Source organism: Megalobrama amblycephala, linkage group LG2, assembly GCF_018812025.1.
Source record: "Megalobrama amblycephala isolate DHTTF-2021 linkage group LG2, ASM1881202v1, whole genome shotgun sequence".
NCBI lineage: Eukaryota > Metazoa > Chordata > Actinopteri > Cypriniformes > Xenocyprididae > Megalobrama > Megalobrama amblycephala.
The window spans coordinates 54,944,932-54,959,816 of record NC_063045.1 but is presented as its reverse complement, the minus strand read 5'-3'; the positions used below and the strand labels follow the sequence as shown (position 1 = coordinate 54,959,816).

The following is a 14,885-nucleotide window of genomic DNA, read 5'->3' as shown; positions in this document are numbered from 1 at the left end:
AGGATGGAGCTATTGGGAAAAAAAGGGGGAAAAACGTAATTGCAGCATCAGAGTGGGTGGTAGATGGGTTGGTCAGTCTGATCCAGACGCTGTATAAATGAAAGACCAATAGGGAGAGCAGAACAAACTCCTAACAGGAGGAGACTCACTCATGGCCTATGAGACAGAGGATCATGAGACTCAATACTGCTTTCCTGCCATCAACTCATCATGTTTCAAAGGAAAACGCTCCAGACATGAATACAATATCATGTATGTGTTTGTATCATTGCTGTCAGCATGGACTGTGTTTCTGAACCTGCTGGTGATCATCTCCATCTCTCACTTTAAGAAGCTTCACACTCCAACCAACCTGATTATTCTCTCTCTGGCTGTGGCCGACCTGTTTACTGGACTTATTGTGATGCCTGTGGATGCCATAAATTTGATTGAGACGTGTTGGTACTTTGGAGACACTTTATGTGCACTGTTTATGGAAATTATGGGAGTGATTATCTCAGCATCTCTCAGTAATTTAGTTTTAATTGCGATTGATCGTTATGTGGCTGTGTGTCACCCTTTACTGTACCCACAGAAAATAACCACAACTAAAGCCTTAATGACCATCTGTCTTTTTTGGTTTTGCTCTTCAGCTTATATTACTGGTCTGTTAAGCAGCAATGGACGTTTTGACACATCACACAAAACAGATGCATGTTATGGAGAGTGTTATTTCATGTTAAGTTTTACATGGAAAGTCACTGATCTGTTCATGTCCTTGCTGTTTCCTTGTACCCTGATCATAACTTTATATTTGAGGATATTTTATGTTGTACATCAGCAAGTGAAAGTTATAAACTCTCTGATGAAGGGTGGTAAATGTGTAATGGAAGGTTCAGTGAGGAGGAAATCTGAGAGCAAAGCTGCTCTGACATTAGGAATCATTGTGGCAATTCATATTCTCTGTTGGTTACCTCTCTATATTTTTTCTCTTGCAGGGAACACAGTAATGTCCACTGTAGTTATGAATTTTTTAACATGGGTCTTCTATATTAATTCAGCCCTGAATCCTCTTATCTATGCTTTATTTTACCCTTGGTTTAGAAGGTCATTTAAACACATTCTATCACTTAAGATATTTCAGTCAGCATCATCTTTGGTGGACATTCTTATAATTGATCATTCATGAGTGCTGTATTTCACAATGAAGTTGTGTTTCAGCTTTCAAAATGGCAAAGCCCACTTTCAAGCTGCACCCTCTGATATAATGCACCACAAACAATATTACACGTTACACTTTATGTTGTGGTAAAAAAATGTAAATTTACAGACACAAATAAGACACTTATCACAGCTTGTATGAAAAAAAAAAAAAAAAAAAAAACCTATGTGACCTTAATGAGAAGCCCACACAAAAATTTGCAAAGTTACCTAAACCAAGTCCAATTTAAAAATCTGCAACCAAAAAAGTCACTCAGGACAGCTTAACAGCTGCAATCTTCATGATTTGTGCTGCTACATTATCAAAGTAACAATTTGAATTTATGGCCGACTTGATTTCTGTTTTGTGACATATTTCTGCTTGAAACAGCTTTTTGAATATAAAAAAAACTATAGGGTGGGACTTGACTTATCTATTGATATAAATTTATGAATTCAATGCAGGAGTGGTAATTGGGGTAGCTTGGGACCCAAAGATCAGAAAATGCAGTGGTAAGGGGACACGGGAGTGGACAGACCTAGTCTTTACAATGGCATGCATTGTATATAAAGGCCATACATGTAATTTCCATAACTCAGAGCCAACTCAAAACCATTTCATTTTTGAATACATTATGATGATGTACATAATCATTTATTGTTTTCAAGCTGATGACTATTTTGGTAGGGCTTTGCCCTGCCTGCCTACATACACAAGCCACACCTGCATAAACTGTATATTTCACCAGAGTAAAAAGCTGTAGTAATAATTAGTGTATAAAACACTATAGGGGCCAGATGTACTAAACGGGGCAAATTAGCATAAAAGCACAATTCCACAAATGCTCCAATGGGAGTGCCAAGTTTTGTGTGTGATCTACTGCTGACGCGCAAATTAAAGAACACAGACACAGTCAAATCATTTACATAATGACCAATGCAGTCTACCAAGAACAGTGCAAATAGGGTATATGTCGAACGAATGTCACATGACCAAACTGGAAAACTGGTTTCATCACATCCGCTGGTCAGAGAAAGTGTCAATAGCAGTATGAACTGATGGCAAATCTATACATTTTTAAGGTAATCAGCAAAACTACCTAGTTCACATAGGTGTTTTATTCTATTAAATATCTAAACGTTAGTGTGAAGGAGAACAATTTAAAAAGCTTTTAAATATCAATCTGCATATGCAGGGGAAATCAGTTATGCTCATCTTTGCTCAGTCCTTTTAAGTTATCTTGAAAGAAAAAAGCTAATTTTTTCATGAAGCACATACAAAAGACCTAAACCGTAAGCAATCTGATCTGTTTTACAGAATACGGATTGTGCATAACCCCTATTAGCGTTGGGTCACAAGCTGATGCTCATCAGGTGCGGGTTGACACAGGCACAACTTGTTACATGTAATCTGACAGACACTTACACGTATATAGGCCAACATAGCTTGTCAAACGATATGTTCGGACACCGTCTTCCTCTTGCATTCCAAACAAATTAATACAAGTGGAAAATATTTTCTCCCTTCTACCACATGCTCTCTGTTCTCTGCGGTGTCTCCTCCTATAGCAGCGACAATTTAGTCATGTAGCAAAATGGGCATTTTTGGGGGCATCAGTTCAGCCACAAAAATCAACTTTTCAGAGATAATTTTGCATTACGTGTATTTAGTAAATGCTGACAGTAGTTTCTTAATGCCAAAAGAGGGTTTCCCAAGGGATTTTTTGGTTGCTGTTGTTTTTGACATTTGACCCATGTAAACTACTGATTAAAAAAAAAAATGTTAGAAACATCCTTTTCCTTTGAAATAGAAGCTGCGACTCAGTCAAGAGCTGTGAATTATTCTCTTTTTTCTTTTGTTGTTTGATTACCATTAATCAGGTTTATTAGGCTGTTGTTCTACTTATCTAATGCACTTAAATGCACTGTTGTTCTACTTATCTAGTTCACTTAAAACATGACTTTGTTTACATGAATACTCATTGAGAGGGGCATTTTTTGACAAATTCGTGTCTATTTAAATTGTGCGCTTGCACTCACTTATAGGCGATTTCTGTGAACGTGTGTGCACAGAAACTCTTAGACAGCTTGCAAGTATCAAATTGATTGTATAAACAGGCAAGACTTAAAAACACATGTGACTGATTGACTTTTGTGACAAGCAATACTGACCTGATCTTGCCAGTGACAATTCCATCAACTGTCCCGAGTGTATTTCACCAAATCCCTGGACATAGGAACATTTGTTGGAGTACCTCAACTCTAGTCATAACACAACCATTCAGACTTCCTCTTGAAATAGTAGTACAGAACACAATTCACTTATGAGCACATCAATATCTTAACAAATATTAAACATATTAAGTAAAATGTCACTGGTTCATTCAGCCCGCTGTAATTTAAGAACACCAATTAGAGAGTATTTGTCTCGAATACATCAGGCCATTTTAAATATTTAATTCGATATTTCATTCTTCTCTGTGGTGTGAATGATCATTGTGCTGAAATATGAAGAGACATCTGCATATTTCTAATTAAGCAGATTACCATACTTAAAAATATATACCAAACTTTGACAAACAATAGTTAGATTATGTCTAAAATATGCAAAGGTTTATTGCATAACATCTACAAATCTTGTAATGCTGGTGGATGCATGGAACACTTCAGCCATCTACTGGCAATTATTGTCATAACATGATTTTGATCTGACATGAAGTCATGCTGTTTTTATTTATTTATTTATTATTATTTTATTATTATTATTATTTATTTTTTATTTTTTTATTTATTTATTTATTTATTTTTACCAGATGGCAGCAATCTTTAGCAAAATTTTGAAGTTCTTGCCCAGTGGGCATGCGTGTCAAACAAATGGTGTGCATAAGAGAAATGAAGTGCAATAATTCTGGCTAAAATATAATTTTGCTAATTGTTTTGCCATTTAAAGTTACATTTAGATCTAAAATTCTATTTGTAACACAAGTAATAGTATTTTTATGAAAACGGTAACTGTAATTAGATGAACATGTAATTCAGAATGGTGAAAGCATGTGTTACTGCAGTTCATTCTACCTCTTTCCAGTTAGCACATAGTTTGTGCTTTTGTTTTTATTATAATTATTAATTTAGTGATTTAGTGGGCGGTAGATGGGTTGGTCAATCTTATTCAGAAACTGTATAAATGAAAGGACAGTAAGGAGAGCAGAACAAACTCCTAACAGGAGGAGACTCACTCATGGCCTATGAGACAGAGGATCATGAGACTCAATACTGCTTTCCTGCCATCAACTCATCATGCATCAAGGGAAAACGCTCCAGTCATGAATACAATATAATGTATGTGTTTTTTTCATTGCTGTCAGCATGGACTGTGTTTGTGAACCTGCTGGTGATCATCTCCATCTCTCACTTCAAGAAGCTTCACACTCCAACCAACCTGATTATTCTCTCTCTGGCTTTGGTTGACCTGCTTACTGGACTTATTGTGATGCCTGTGGATGCCATAAAGCTGATTGAGACATGCTGGTACTTTGGAGACACTTTCTGTGGACTGTTTATGGCAATTTTGGGGGTGCTTCTCTCAGCATCTCTCAGTAATTTAGTTTTAGTTGCGATTGATCGTTATGTGGCTGTGTGTCACCCTTTACAGTACCCACAGAAAATAACCATAACTAGAACCATAAGGACCATCTGTCTTTGTTGGATTTGCTCTTCAGCTTATATCACTGCCCTGTCAAGCAGCAATGGTCATTTTAACACATCAAACAAAACAGATGCATGTTATGGAGAGTGTTATTTCATGTTAAGTTTTACATGGACAGTCATTGATCTGTTCATGTCCTTGCTGTTTCCTTGTATTCTGATCATAACTTTATATTTGAGGATATTTTATGTTGTACATCAGCAAGTGAAAGTTATAAACGCTCTGATGAAGGGTGGTAAATGTGTAATGGAAGGTTCAGTGAGGAGGAAATCTGAGAGCAAAGCTGCTCTGACATTAGGAATCATTGTGGCAATTCATATTCTCTGTTGGTTACCTATCTATATTTTTTTTCTCACACGGAATACAGTAATGTCCTCTGTAATTATGAATTGGTGGGTCTACTATATTAACTCAGGCCTGAATCCTCTTATCTATGCTTTATTTTACCCTTGGTTTAGAAGGTCATTTAAACACATCCTATCACTTAAGATATTTCAATCAGCATCCTCTTTGGTGGATATTTTTACAAATTATCATTCATGAGTGCTGTATTACACAATGTATTTGTGTTTCAGCTTTCAAAATGGTAAAGCTCACTTTCAAGCTGCATATAATGCATCATAAGCAATATTACACACATTACATTTTATGTTGTGGTAAAAACTGTAAATAAATTGTGGTTAATTTTTAACAATGTGTACGGACACTTTGTTGTCTCTCTTTAAACAGCTGTGCTGATGTGCTTGGCACAGAGAAAAAAAAGAATGGTAACAACTGAGCTGCATTTTTTCCTAAGGTGTACTCAAAATATGCAGTTTTATATTTCAGCCTCGAGAAAAAAAGAATTCAAAATGATCAAAGCAGCAAACCTATGCAACTGATGAAAGGACAGCATAATAAACCTAAACCAAGGCCCTCCAGACAAGTCATATTCAATAAAATAATAAGAATAATACAAACTTTTATCCAATAAAATAAACCATCACACAGTTATTTGAATCAGAGATTCATTTGTGAATCATTCTTATGAGTCAGATCAGTAAATCAGTTGATTTAACGACAAACCTTGGTACTGACCATAAATTAGAAACATTTGTGACTGGAGGATTACTACAAAAAAGGGGGATTTTTTTCAAAATGTTTTGAAAATTTGTATAATTATTTAAAATGTATTTTAAAATCACACAAAAATTGGAGTAAGATTTACTTGAAAATGCTAGGATACAATTTTCACTCAAAAATTGCTAGTAAATTGAACAGATCATGTTTTTGAGTAAAGGGTAAACATAATTCTTGTTGGCTTGAATTAGAGATTTATATGTGTATTTTTAATAACAATTATGAGTTTAATAAAATTGTCTGAATATTACATTATTCATGAGTTGTCATAGAAACTAATGAACACAGACAAAGGAAACTGATCTACAAAACAGTGAAAACCAAAGTCAAACTCAAGCAACCCCAAACACACAAAAAAAGACACAATCCTGACAATCCCGTTCTCTTTTACACTGCAAAAAAAGAATAGAAAAAAAGAGCAACGTTAGATAGGGTAACATTGCCATTGTCACACAGCCTGTTTTATTAAGAAAGGAGCTATAAAACCTATTAAACTGTTATAACCTGCACTAGTGTGCTCATCCGACAAACCATATGATTATCCCTCTGTGTGCCATAGGTTACCAACCCCTGACCTATAGGATGCATTAACCCTCAGGGGTCTGAGGATTTTTGGGGCCCTGGAGAAGTTTTGACATGCCCTGACATTTGTGTTTTTTTCAGTTGTTCATTAACATATTAATGGAAAAAGTGTCATTACACTGTATTCAGCACAAACTAGGCTACAATAATATGTGAGGAACATGTATGTACATGTTTGTGTTTTTGAAGGAATAACATTATGCTTAATAAAAATAAAAAATTATGCTGCCTGCTTGTTCATATAAAACAATAGAGAGATTTAAATTTTCTAAAACATCTTTGGTCAAGAAACACAGGATGCGTGGAGGCATGAATAATCATGAATAATGGGTGATTCTCACCTGAGAAGACAAAAGAATCGCATAAAGAGCTCTAATGACCTGCATAAATAATGAGCTCTTTCAGTCAGGTAAGCTGTGACAAAAACCCCTCTGTTGATCATGTCTCAAATCTCATCATGGTGTAAATCAAACATACAGAAAAAACAGCAATACTGTTAAATATTATTACAATTTAAAATAATGGTATTCTATTACATTCTTTAAAATATAATGTATTTCTGTGATGCAAAGTGTCTGAACAATTATGTTACCTCTATGGCATTTCATATAGGCTTTTAGCTTAAAAGCATGCACATTTGGAGAAATATTGATGGATTCTCATATGGTTGTCAATTTTCTATACAGAGGAGTAATATTCAGGATTTATTGTCATTACTATGAGTGCTGGATACTGTGTTTTCAATTCATACTTGCAGCCGGAGGGCGCTCTGCCCCTTTAGTCCACAAATGCCTGAGAACTAAAGAAGAATAGGCAATCCAGGAACTAACCGAACTAACAGTGTCACGGAAAGAATGACAGATGCAATGGCAAGTTAATCTCTTTATTAGAGCTTCACACCAGAGTTAGTCAGCAAACGAGAAAAGACAGTAGCAGGAGAGTGGTGATGCAGGGACTTCGATGGGCAGCTGGAATCCTGTGGTGAGGTGAGATGGTGTCGTGAGCCCGTGAGCCCGTGAGTCCGTGAGTCCGTGAGTCCGTGAATCCGTGAGTGCAATCCAAAGAGAGAGTCCGACGAAGAACAGGAACAGGAAACAACGACGAGGTAATCCACTCCGGGGAACAAACAAACACAAGAGAGCACAGGACACAACACCAGGACCCCAAACAACGATCTGACAAACACGAGACGAAAGACAAGGCGTTAAATAGGCAGATGATAATTGCACACAGCTGCCGCTGATCAACAATCAGCGGCGACGCCCACACGAAACAATCAACCAGACACATCCATACAAACACACAGACACCAGAATGAGACAGCGGATTGATCAACCGTGACAAACAGAGGCCAGAGATCGCTAACTATGGCTATTCAAAACACTTTTCAAGACAATAAATACACGATTGAGACGATGTATGCATGTATTGACTGAATTTGCGTCTGAATAGCGCTGGCTCCGTGGGCGTGGCCGCATTAGCGGATAATGAGCTGAATCACGGACTTCTGACATGGCTCTCTTTTCATACAGATTACATAAACACAGAATATTTGTTTTCGATTTGACTTACACGATTTAAAACCTGACATTTCAACGTTTTTTTTAGACATAAGTCTAATTTTTTTGTGATTAGTATTCACTAAGTTACAGTTCATTTTCTGAGAACGATCAGATTGGACTTCGTTCAGAGGGAGACGAGAGATCACGCATCATGTTTGTTTTCTTTATTTTACAAAAAGCACAACATTTTGTTTTTACTCTGAGTGTACACAAATAAAAGAAAATATTCCACAGATTAAAATGGTGTATATCTCTTAATTGTATGTGCAACATTGACAGAGTATTTTGAGTCTCTTTCACACTGGTTAGAAAAAAAACGCGGTGATCACACCGGCGTGACCGCCGACCCCAGAGTGTTAACCAGCATCAGTTAAACCTTTTGAGCAGTACGGTCCCACATATGGGATTTAGAACATTCAGTGACGTCACATAATTGCCAGATTCAAAATGTGCTTTTGTGCTTTGGCTGTCCGACGGAGGCGCTCAGCTCTTGTCATATATCACAACTAAGCAGTGTTTTCAGCCACGTAATTTTTTTGTTTTTTGAGGTTACAGACATTTAAATATGCACAAGCACCAGTAAAACAATACATTTAGAGTTTATAAAATACACACTGATGTCAGACATCAGTGGAAGCAGCAATAACAATCCATCCAAAAATAATTTGTATATGTTTATTCATATCAGACACGCATAGTGGGCCTAAGTAACTATAAAGTTTACTCTATTATTCTTCCAGTTCATCAGCCACTTACTTGCATATATTTCGTGAGAAACTGATGAATTCACCTGCTGTAAATCCATCTGACAGGACTCTGTCAGTCAATAAAAAAACAAAAAGTATGTTAGGTACAAATACAATGAATATGAATAGCCTATATCGTGCATATATTTAGCAAAGTGTTCTTCTCTAAGTTCATTTTTGTAGCTGACTAATGAGTTTTTGGACATTGAACAGCTTTCTGAGATAACTGACGCTGATTGATAGACACATGTGACATGATACTGATTTCAGTAAGTTGTACTGTAGCTTTCAACATATCTTCAGATGTTCATTCATGTTTATTTCATGTTGTAGCCTAACTAGTATAGCGGAAGAGATGACCGGTTCACCTGCTCTCTGCTTTGAACTGAATCGCTACAGCAGTCTGTCACACCACAGCGCGCCAAGAACATAGCAACACATCGAGAGACGTCTATAGTCTCACTCCTGTCTATGGGAAAGTACTAGTAGCCCATTTTCGAGCCCAATCATATTCCAGGGGGGCCGGTGCCACCCCTCTAGACACGCCCCTGCCTGTGAGTGGATGCAGTTTAACCAGAGATTGTATATTATAGGGAGATGAGAGGGTCTGTATCTCTTACCATTGGAGAAAGTGTAATGGCTAACTGAATCACCTTGTAACATGATTACACCTTGTAATCATGGCAGTGACATCAGTGCCCGCTGTTCAAAACTCCTTCCCTGCGTACCGCCAGAGCCGGAGCATTAGCCGTTATGCTTTTTTGGCTAAAGTTGCAGGCTTTCCAGTGGCTTTGACACAACATCTATTGTTCTATCTGTTTAACAATAATGTGGCACATTTGCCGTAATGCCGTAAATGAGTCCTACCCAGCCAGCACAGCTATGTGGGCCCCAGATGGGTGTCACCTGGGCTGTCTAACTGGGGCACATGGGTTAGCCCAGATGAAATGAACCCTGCTCAGTGTGCACACTACAGGCTGTTAAATGTAACGCAGAAACATGCTGGAGTTAATGAGATAATTAGGTGATAACGAGCAGAATCACTGAAGGACAGAGGAACAACAAGAACTATGACACAGCCTTCGATGAAATCAACTGAAGATAAAAAACATTACTGGGGGCAGTCGTGGGCTAATGGATAGAGAGTCGGACTTGTAACCCAAAGGTCATGGGTTTGAGTCTCAGGTCCGGCAGGGATTGTCGGTGAGGGGAGTGAATATCCAGCGCTCTCTCCACCCTCAATACCACGACTGAGGTGAGACCTTGAGCAAGGCACTGCTCCCCAGGCACTGCAGCTGAAATGAGGAGGCACATTTTTTTATGAATCAATGTAAATTCATGTGCATTACTCTTAACGTTGACACATCTTCCTTGTTAAATGAACATTACTTTACATTACATCAAAAAAGAAAAAAAGAAACCAAATACAATTCTATTTTGTAATTTTACATTAACAATGTAATGTTCTATTTATCAAAACCAAGTCAGTCTCATCAAGTTAGAGTTTTAAGCATTTCTACATTCATTCCAAAATAATAACTAAAGGTAATAATAATTTAAACAACATATTTTATTTGTGTATTGCGGTTTTTCTTTTTAATTGTCAACCTAGGATATTTTGGATCATCAGTCATGATCCGTAAACACCGTCTGTCACAGACACAAATTGTATTTTTAATTTCACCAAGCTGATTGCACTAAAAAAAAACCCCGCAGTCATCATGCTTACAGTCCATTTCAAGTTTGATTTTGACGTGACATAAAGCGGTAATATCTAACTGGGTGATCTGTTTACTTACTTTTCAATTAGTCTTCCGATTGACGCCATCATTTGTTCAGTCAAATTGACGCGCGGAAAGCGCACGTAAACAAGAGGCGGGATTTATCTCACAAACCAATCATATCCAATCATAACCAATTACATCCAATCACAGCGTGATGGAGACATTGCCTCCTCTCATGTGACTTTTCCCCATTCATTCTCAATTACCCCCACAAAACCCACCCCGCAAGGGGTCTGATGATTTTATATGGTTTTCTATGAGAGGAAAGGGAGGCATGACTCCATAGACTGTAAAGCATGACTCCTGCTGTAACTTTACCTGCGGGTGTCGCTGTTGGGCAGTGTTCCTTTAGAAATACGCATGACTTGCGCTCTTTTTAATGACATAATTTGAAATATTTGTGTTGTTTTATATGTATTATGGATTATTTTCTCATCCTATTTTTTTTGAGGAGGCACTGCCTCCCTTGCCTACTCGGAGGAAACGCCCCTGGTGTGTGTGTGTGTGTGTGTGTGTGTGTGTGTGTGTGTGTGTGTGTGTGTGTGTGTGTGTGTGTGTGAAAAGATCCAGCTCAAAGTTAATCACATTTTTTTTTCATATAAATCTCAGTCATTAGATCAGTGAATAAAGCCACAACTGTATTCTTATCATCAAACAGCTGACAACAGCTAAACACATTTTCTTTTGCCTTTCTTGCCATAACAAACAGCAAGAGCAGACAGAGAAAAACCAACACTAAAAAAGTCAAGTCAAACTGCTTAAAGGGATAGTTCACCCAAAAATGAAAATTTTATGTTTATCTGCTTACCCCCAGCGCATCCAAGATGTAGGTGACTTTGTTTCTTCAGTAGAACACAAATGATGATTTTTAACTCCAACCGTTGCCGTCTGTCAGTCAAATAATGCTAGTGGATGGGAACTTCTACTATAAGAGTAAATAAAACTTGCATAGACAAGTCCAAATTAAACCCTGTGGATCGTGACGACACATTGATGTCCTAAGACACGAAACGACTGGTTTGTGCGAGAAACTGAACAGTATTTATATAATTTTTTTTAACTCTAATACACCACTATGTCCAACGCGTTCAGCATTCGCTTAGTGAGGTCTGATCGCGCTCTGACAACGGCAGTGATGTCTCGCGCATATACTCCAATGAGAGCGAGACATCACTGCCGCTGTCAGAGTGCGATCAGACCTTACTAACGAGTGCTGAATGCGGTTGGACATAGTGGTGTATCATCATTTGTGTTCTACTGAAGAAACAAAGTCACCTACATCTTGGATGCGCTGGGGGTAAGCAGATAATCATCAAATTTTCATTTTTGGGTGAACTATCCCTTTAACTGAAGCAAGCACTGACGTCGATCACAGTGACATCAAACCAAACTGGGTTAACACTCTGAGGTCTGAAAACGCGCCGGCGCGTTTTGCAGGGTTTTTTTTCACAAATTGATCAGTAACTTTATAGAGCATATAAGGATATTGTACATTGTACTGTGGATTGTGCTTGTTCCACAAATAATTTCACTGCCAAGCAACTATTAAAAGAAAAAATGTTATGTCATTATGCAGCATCAGAGTGGGCGGTAGATGGGTTGGTCAGTCTGATCCAGACACTGTATAAATGAAAGGACAGTAAGGAGAGCAGAACAAACTCCTAACAGGAGGAGACTCACTCATGGCCTATGAGACAGAGAAACATGAGACTCAATACTGCTTTCCTGCCATCAACTCATCATGTATCAAGGGAAAACGCTCCAGACATGAATACAATATCATGTATGTTTTTTTTTCATTGCTGTCAGCATGGACTGTGTTTCTGAACCTGCTGGTGATCATCTCCATCTCTCACTTCAAGAAGCTTCACACTCCAACCAACCTGATCATTCTCTCTCTGGCTGTGGTTGACCTGCTTATTGGACTTATTGTGATGCCTGTGGATGCCATAAAGCTGATTGAGACATGTTGGTACTTTGGAGACACTTTCTGTGCACTGTTTATGGCAATTTTGGGGGTGGTTCTCTCAGCATCTCTCAGTAATTTAGTTTTAATTGCGATTGATCGTTATGTGGCTGTGTGTCACCCTTTACTGTACCCACAGAAAATAACCACAACTAGAACCATAATGACCATCTGTTTTTGTTGGTTTTGCTCTTCAGCTTATACCACTGCCCTGTCAAGCAGCAACGGACGTTTTGACACATCACACAAAACAGATGCATGTTATGGAGAGTGTTATTTCATGATGAATTTTACATGGACAGTCACTGATCTGTTCATGTCCTTGTTGCTTCCTTGTATCCTGATCATAACTTTATATTTGAGGATATTTTATATTGTACATCAGCAAGTGAAAGTTATAAACTCTCTGATGAAGGGTGGTAAATGTGTAATGGAAGGTTCAGTGAGGAGGAAATCTGAGAGCAAAGCTGCTCTGACATTAGGAATCATTGTGGCAATTCATATTCTCTGCTGGTTACCTCTCTATATTTTTTATCTAACAAGAAATACAGTAATGTCCTCTGTAATTGTGAATTTTCTAACATGGGTCTACTATATTAACTCAGGCCTGAATCCTCTTATCTATGCTTTATTTTACCCTTGGTTTAGAAGGTCATTTAAACACATCCTATCACTTAAGATATTTCAGTCAGCATCATCTTTGGTGGATATTTTTGCAAATGATCATTCATGAGTGCTGTATTTCACAATGTATTTGTGTTTCAGCTTTCAAAATGGTAAAGCTCACTTTCAAGCTGCACCCTCTGATATATATTACAAACCCGAAAATAAAAAGATTTCAAAATGATCAAAACAGCACTCCAATGCAACTTCTGATGAAAGGACAGACTAATTGTTTGTTAATAAACCTAAACCAAGGCCCTCCAGACAAGTCATATTAAATAATAAAAATAATACATACTTTTTTTCCCCCCAATAAAATAAACTATCACACAGTTATTTGAATCAAAGATTCATTAATTAATTATTATTATGTGTCAAATCAGTGAATCAGTTGATTCACTTCACCATACAGTTGTAAATGATTTGTTCACAGGGATGTTGATCCAGGAACATGTCCAATCTTGCTAAATTGTGTAATCAGTTGTCAGCTGAAACATTTACTTTTTTGTTTGATTCGTTTGTTCTATTGGAATGTGTTTCTCTGTATTGTTGTATGCAATTCTTTTTGGCATGAATTAGAAATGTATTTGTGTAGGTTTAATAATAAGTTTAATGAAACATCTGAATATTTCATTACCATACAACATTTTACAAATAAAATGTTTTTTTGAATTGTTAACATTAATTAATGATTCAACTAATAAGTAAGAATAAAACAAATAAAATCTACTGTCTGCCATTCACTTTTACTCTGCAAAAAAAAAAAAAAAAAAAAGTAAACATTGCCACTACACATACTGTACTGGAAAGTTAATTATTGTATTGTATAGGTTGTATACAATACAATGTTATATAGTATTTCTAAACTCTGAATACAACTACTGAATAATCAGTTTCATTCAAATTATCCTCATTGTCCTCAATCTGTAGATGTCATGATTGATTACAGGAAGCAATTGCAAGTAACGCCGTTTATTTAACAACAAGCAGTAACAGAAACACAGTCAATGAAAACGTGCAGGCTTCAGGTGGCGCAGGGACTGAGATGGTCGGCTGGTGACGTGACGTGGTGACAGAAGAGTGGCGGTGAGATGATTCCAGGTTCCAGACGGTAGACAAGGCACGAAGACAGTAATCCACAGATAGACGACGAACAACTGGGACTCCGGTCAGGAACAGACAAGACAACCACGAACAGGACACCAAACAACGATCTGACAATGGAGAGATGAATGAGGTGAGTATTTAATGACTGAGGAAATGAGCAGCAGGTGGGGAGAGTGATGAGTGGCAGCTGGGTCCACTAATCACCCACGTGGCCTGGGCACACCCACAAACACACTCGCACACAAACACAAACACACCCACTGCTGTCATAACACAGAGCACGCGACAAGAAGGAAACAATGCATCTGCGAACCGTGACAGTACCCCTCCTCCTAGGAATGCCTCCTGGCATTCCCCGACTCCCTTACCTGTCGATTGTAATCATCGATAAGGGTGTGATCCAGAATGTCCCTGGCAGGAACCCAACTCCTCTCCTCCGGACCGTAACCTTCCCAGTCCACCAAGTACTGA

The 14,885-nt window shown here is 37.8% G+C and overlaps 3 protein-coding genes across 3 annotated transcripts; all 3 read left to right on the top strand.

The window, feature by feature from the left end:
* On the top strand, nt 1-3,289 carry LOC125262949 (trace amine-associated receptor 13c-like). The gene has a single exon (XM_048181791.1). The coding sequence runs from the start codon at nt 152-154 to the stop codon at nt 1,166-1,168; it is 1,017 nt and encodes a 338-aa protein (XP_048037748.1). The 5' UTR covers nt 1-151; the 3' UTR covers nt 1,169-3,289.
* A 1,060-nt stretch (nt 3,290-4,349) lies between these two features.
* On the top strand, nt 4,350-6,458 carry LOC125262948 (trace amine-associated receptor 13c-like). The gene has a single exon (XM_048181790.1). The coding sequence runs from the start codon at nt 4,418-4,420 to the stop codon at nt 5,426-5,428; it is 1,011 nt and encodes a 336-aa protein (XP_048037747.1). The 5' UTR covers nt 4,350-4,417; the 3' UTR covers nt 5,429-6,458.
* A 5,845-nt stretch (nt 6,459-12,303) lies between these two features.
* LOC125262947 (trace amine-associated receptor 13c-like) lies at nt 12,304-14,031 on the top strand. The gene has a single exon (XM_048181789.1). The coding sequence runs from the start codon at nt 12,361-12,363 to the stop codon at nt 13,375-13,377; it is 1,017 nt and encodes a 338-aa protein (XP_048037746.1). The 5' UTR covers nt 12,304-12,360; the 3' UTR covers nt 13,378-14,031.
* The last annotated feature ends 854 nt before the right edge of the window (nt 14,032-14,885 follow it).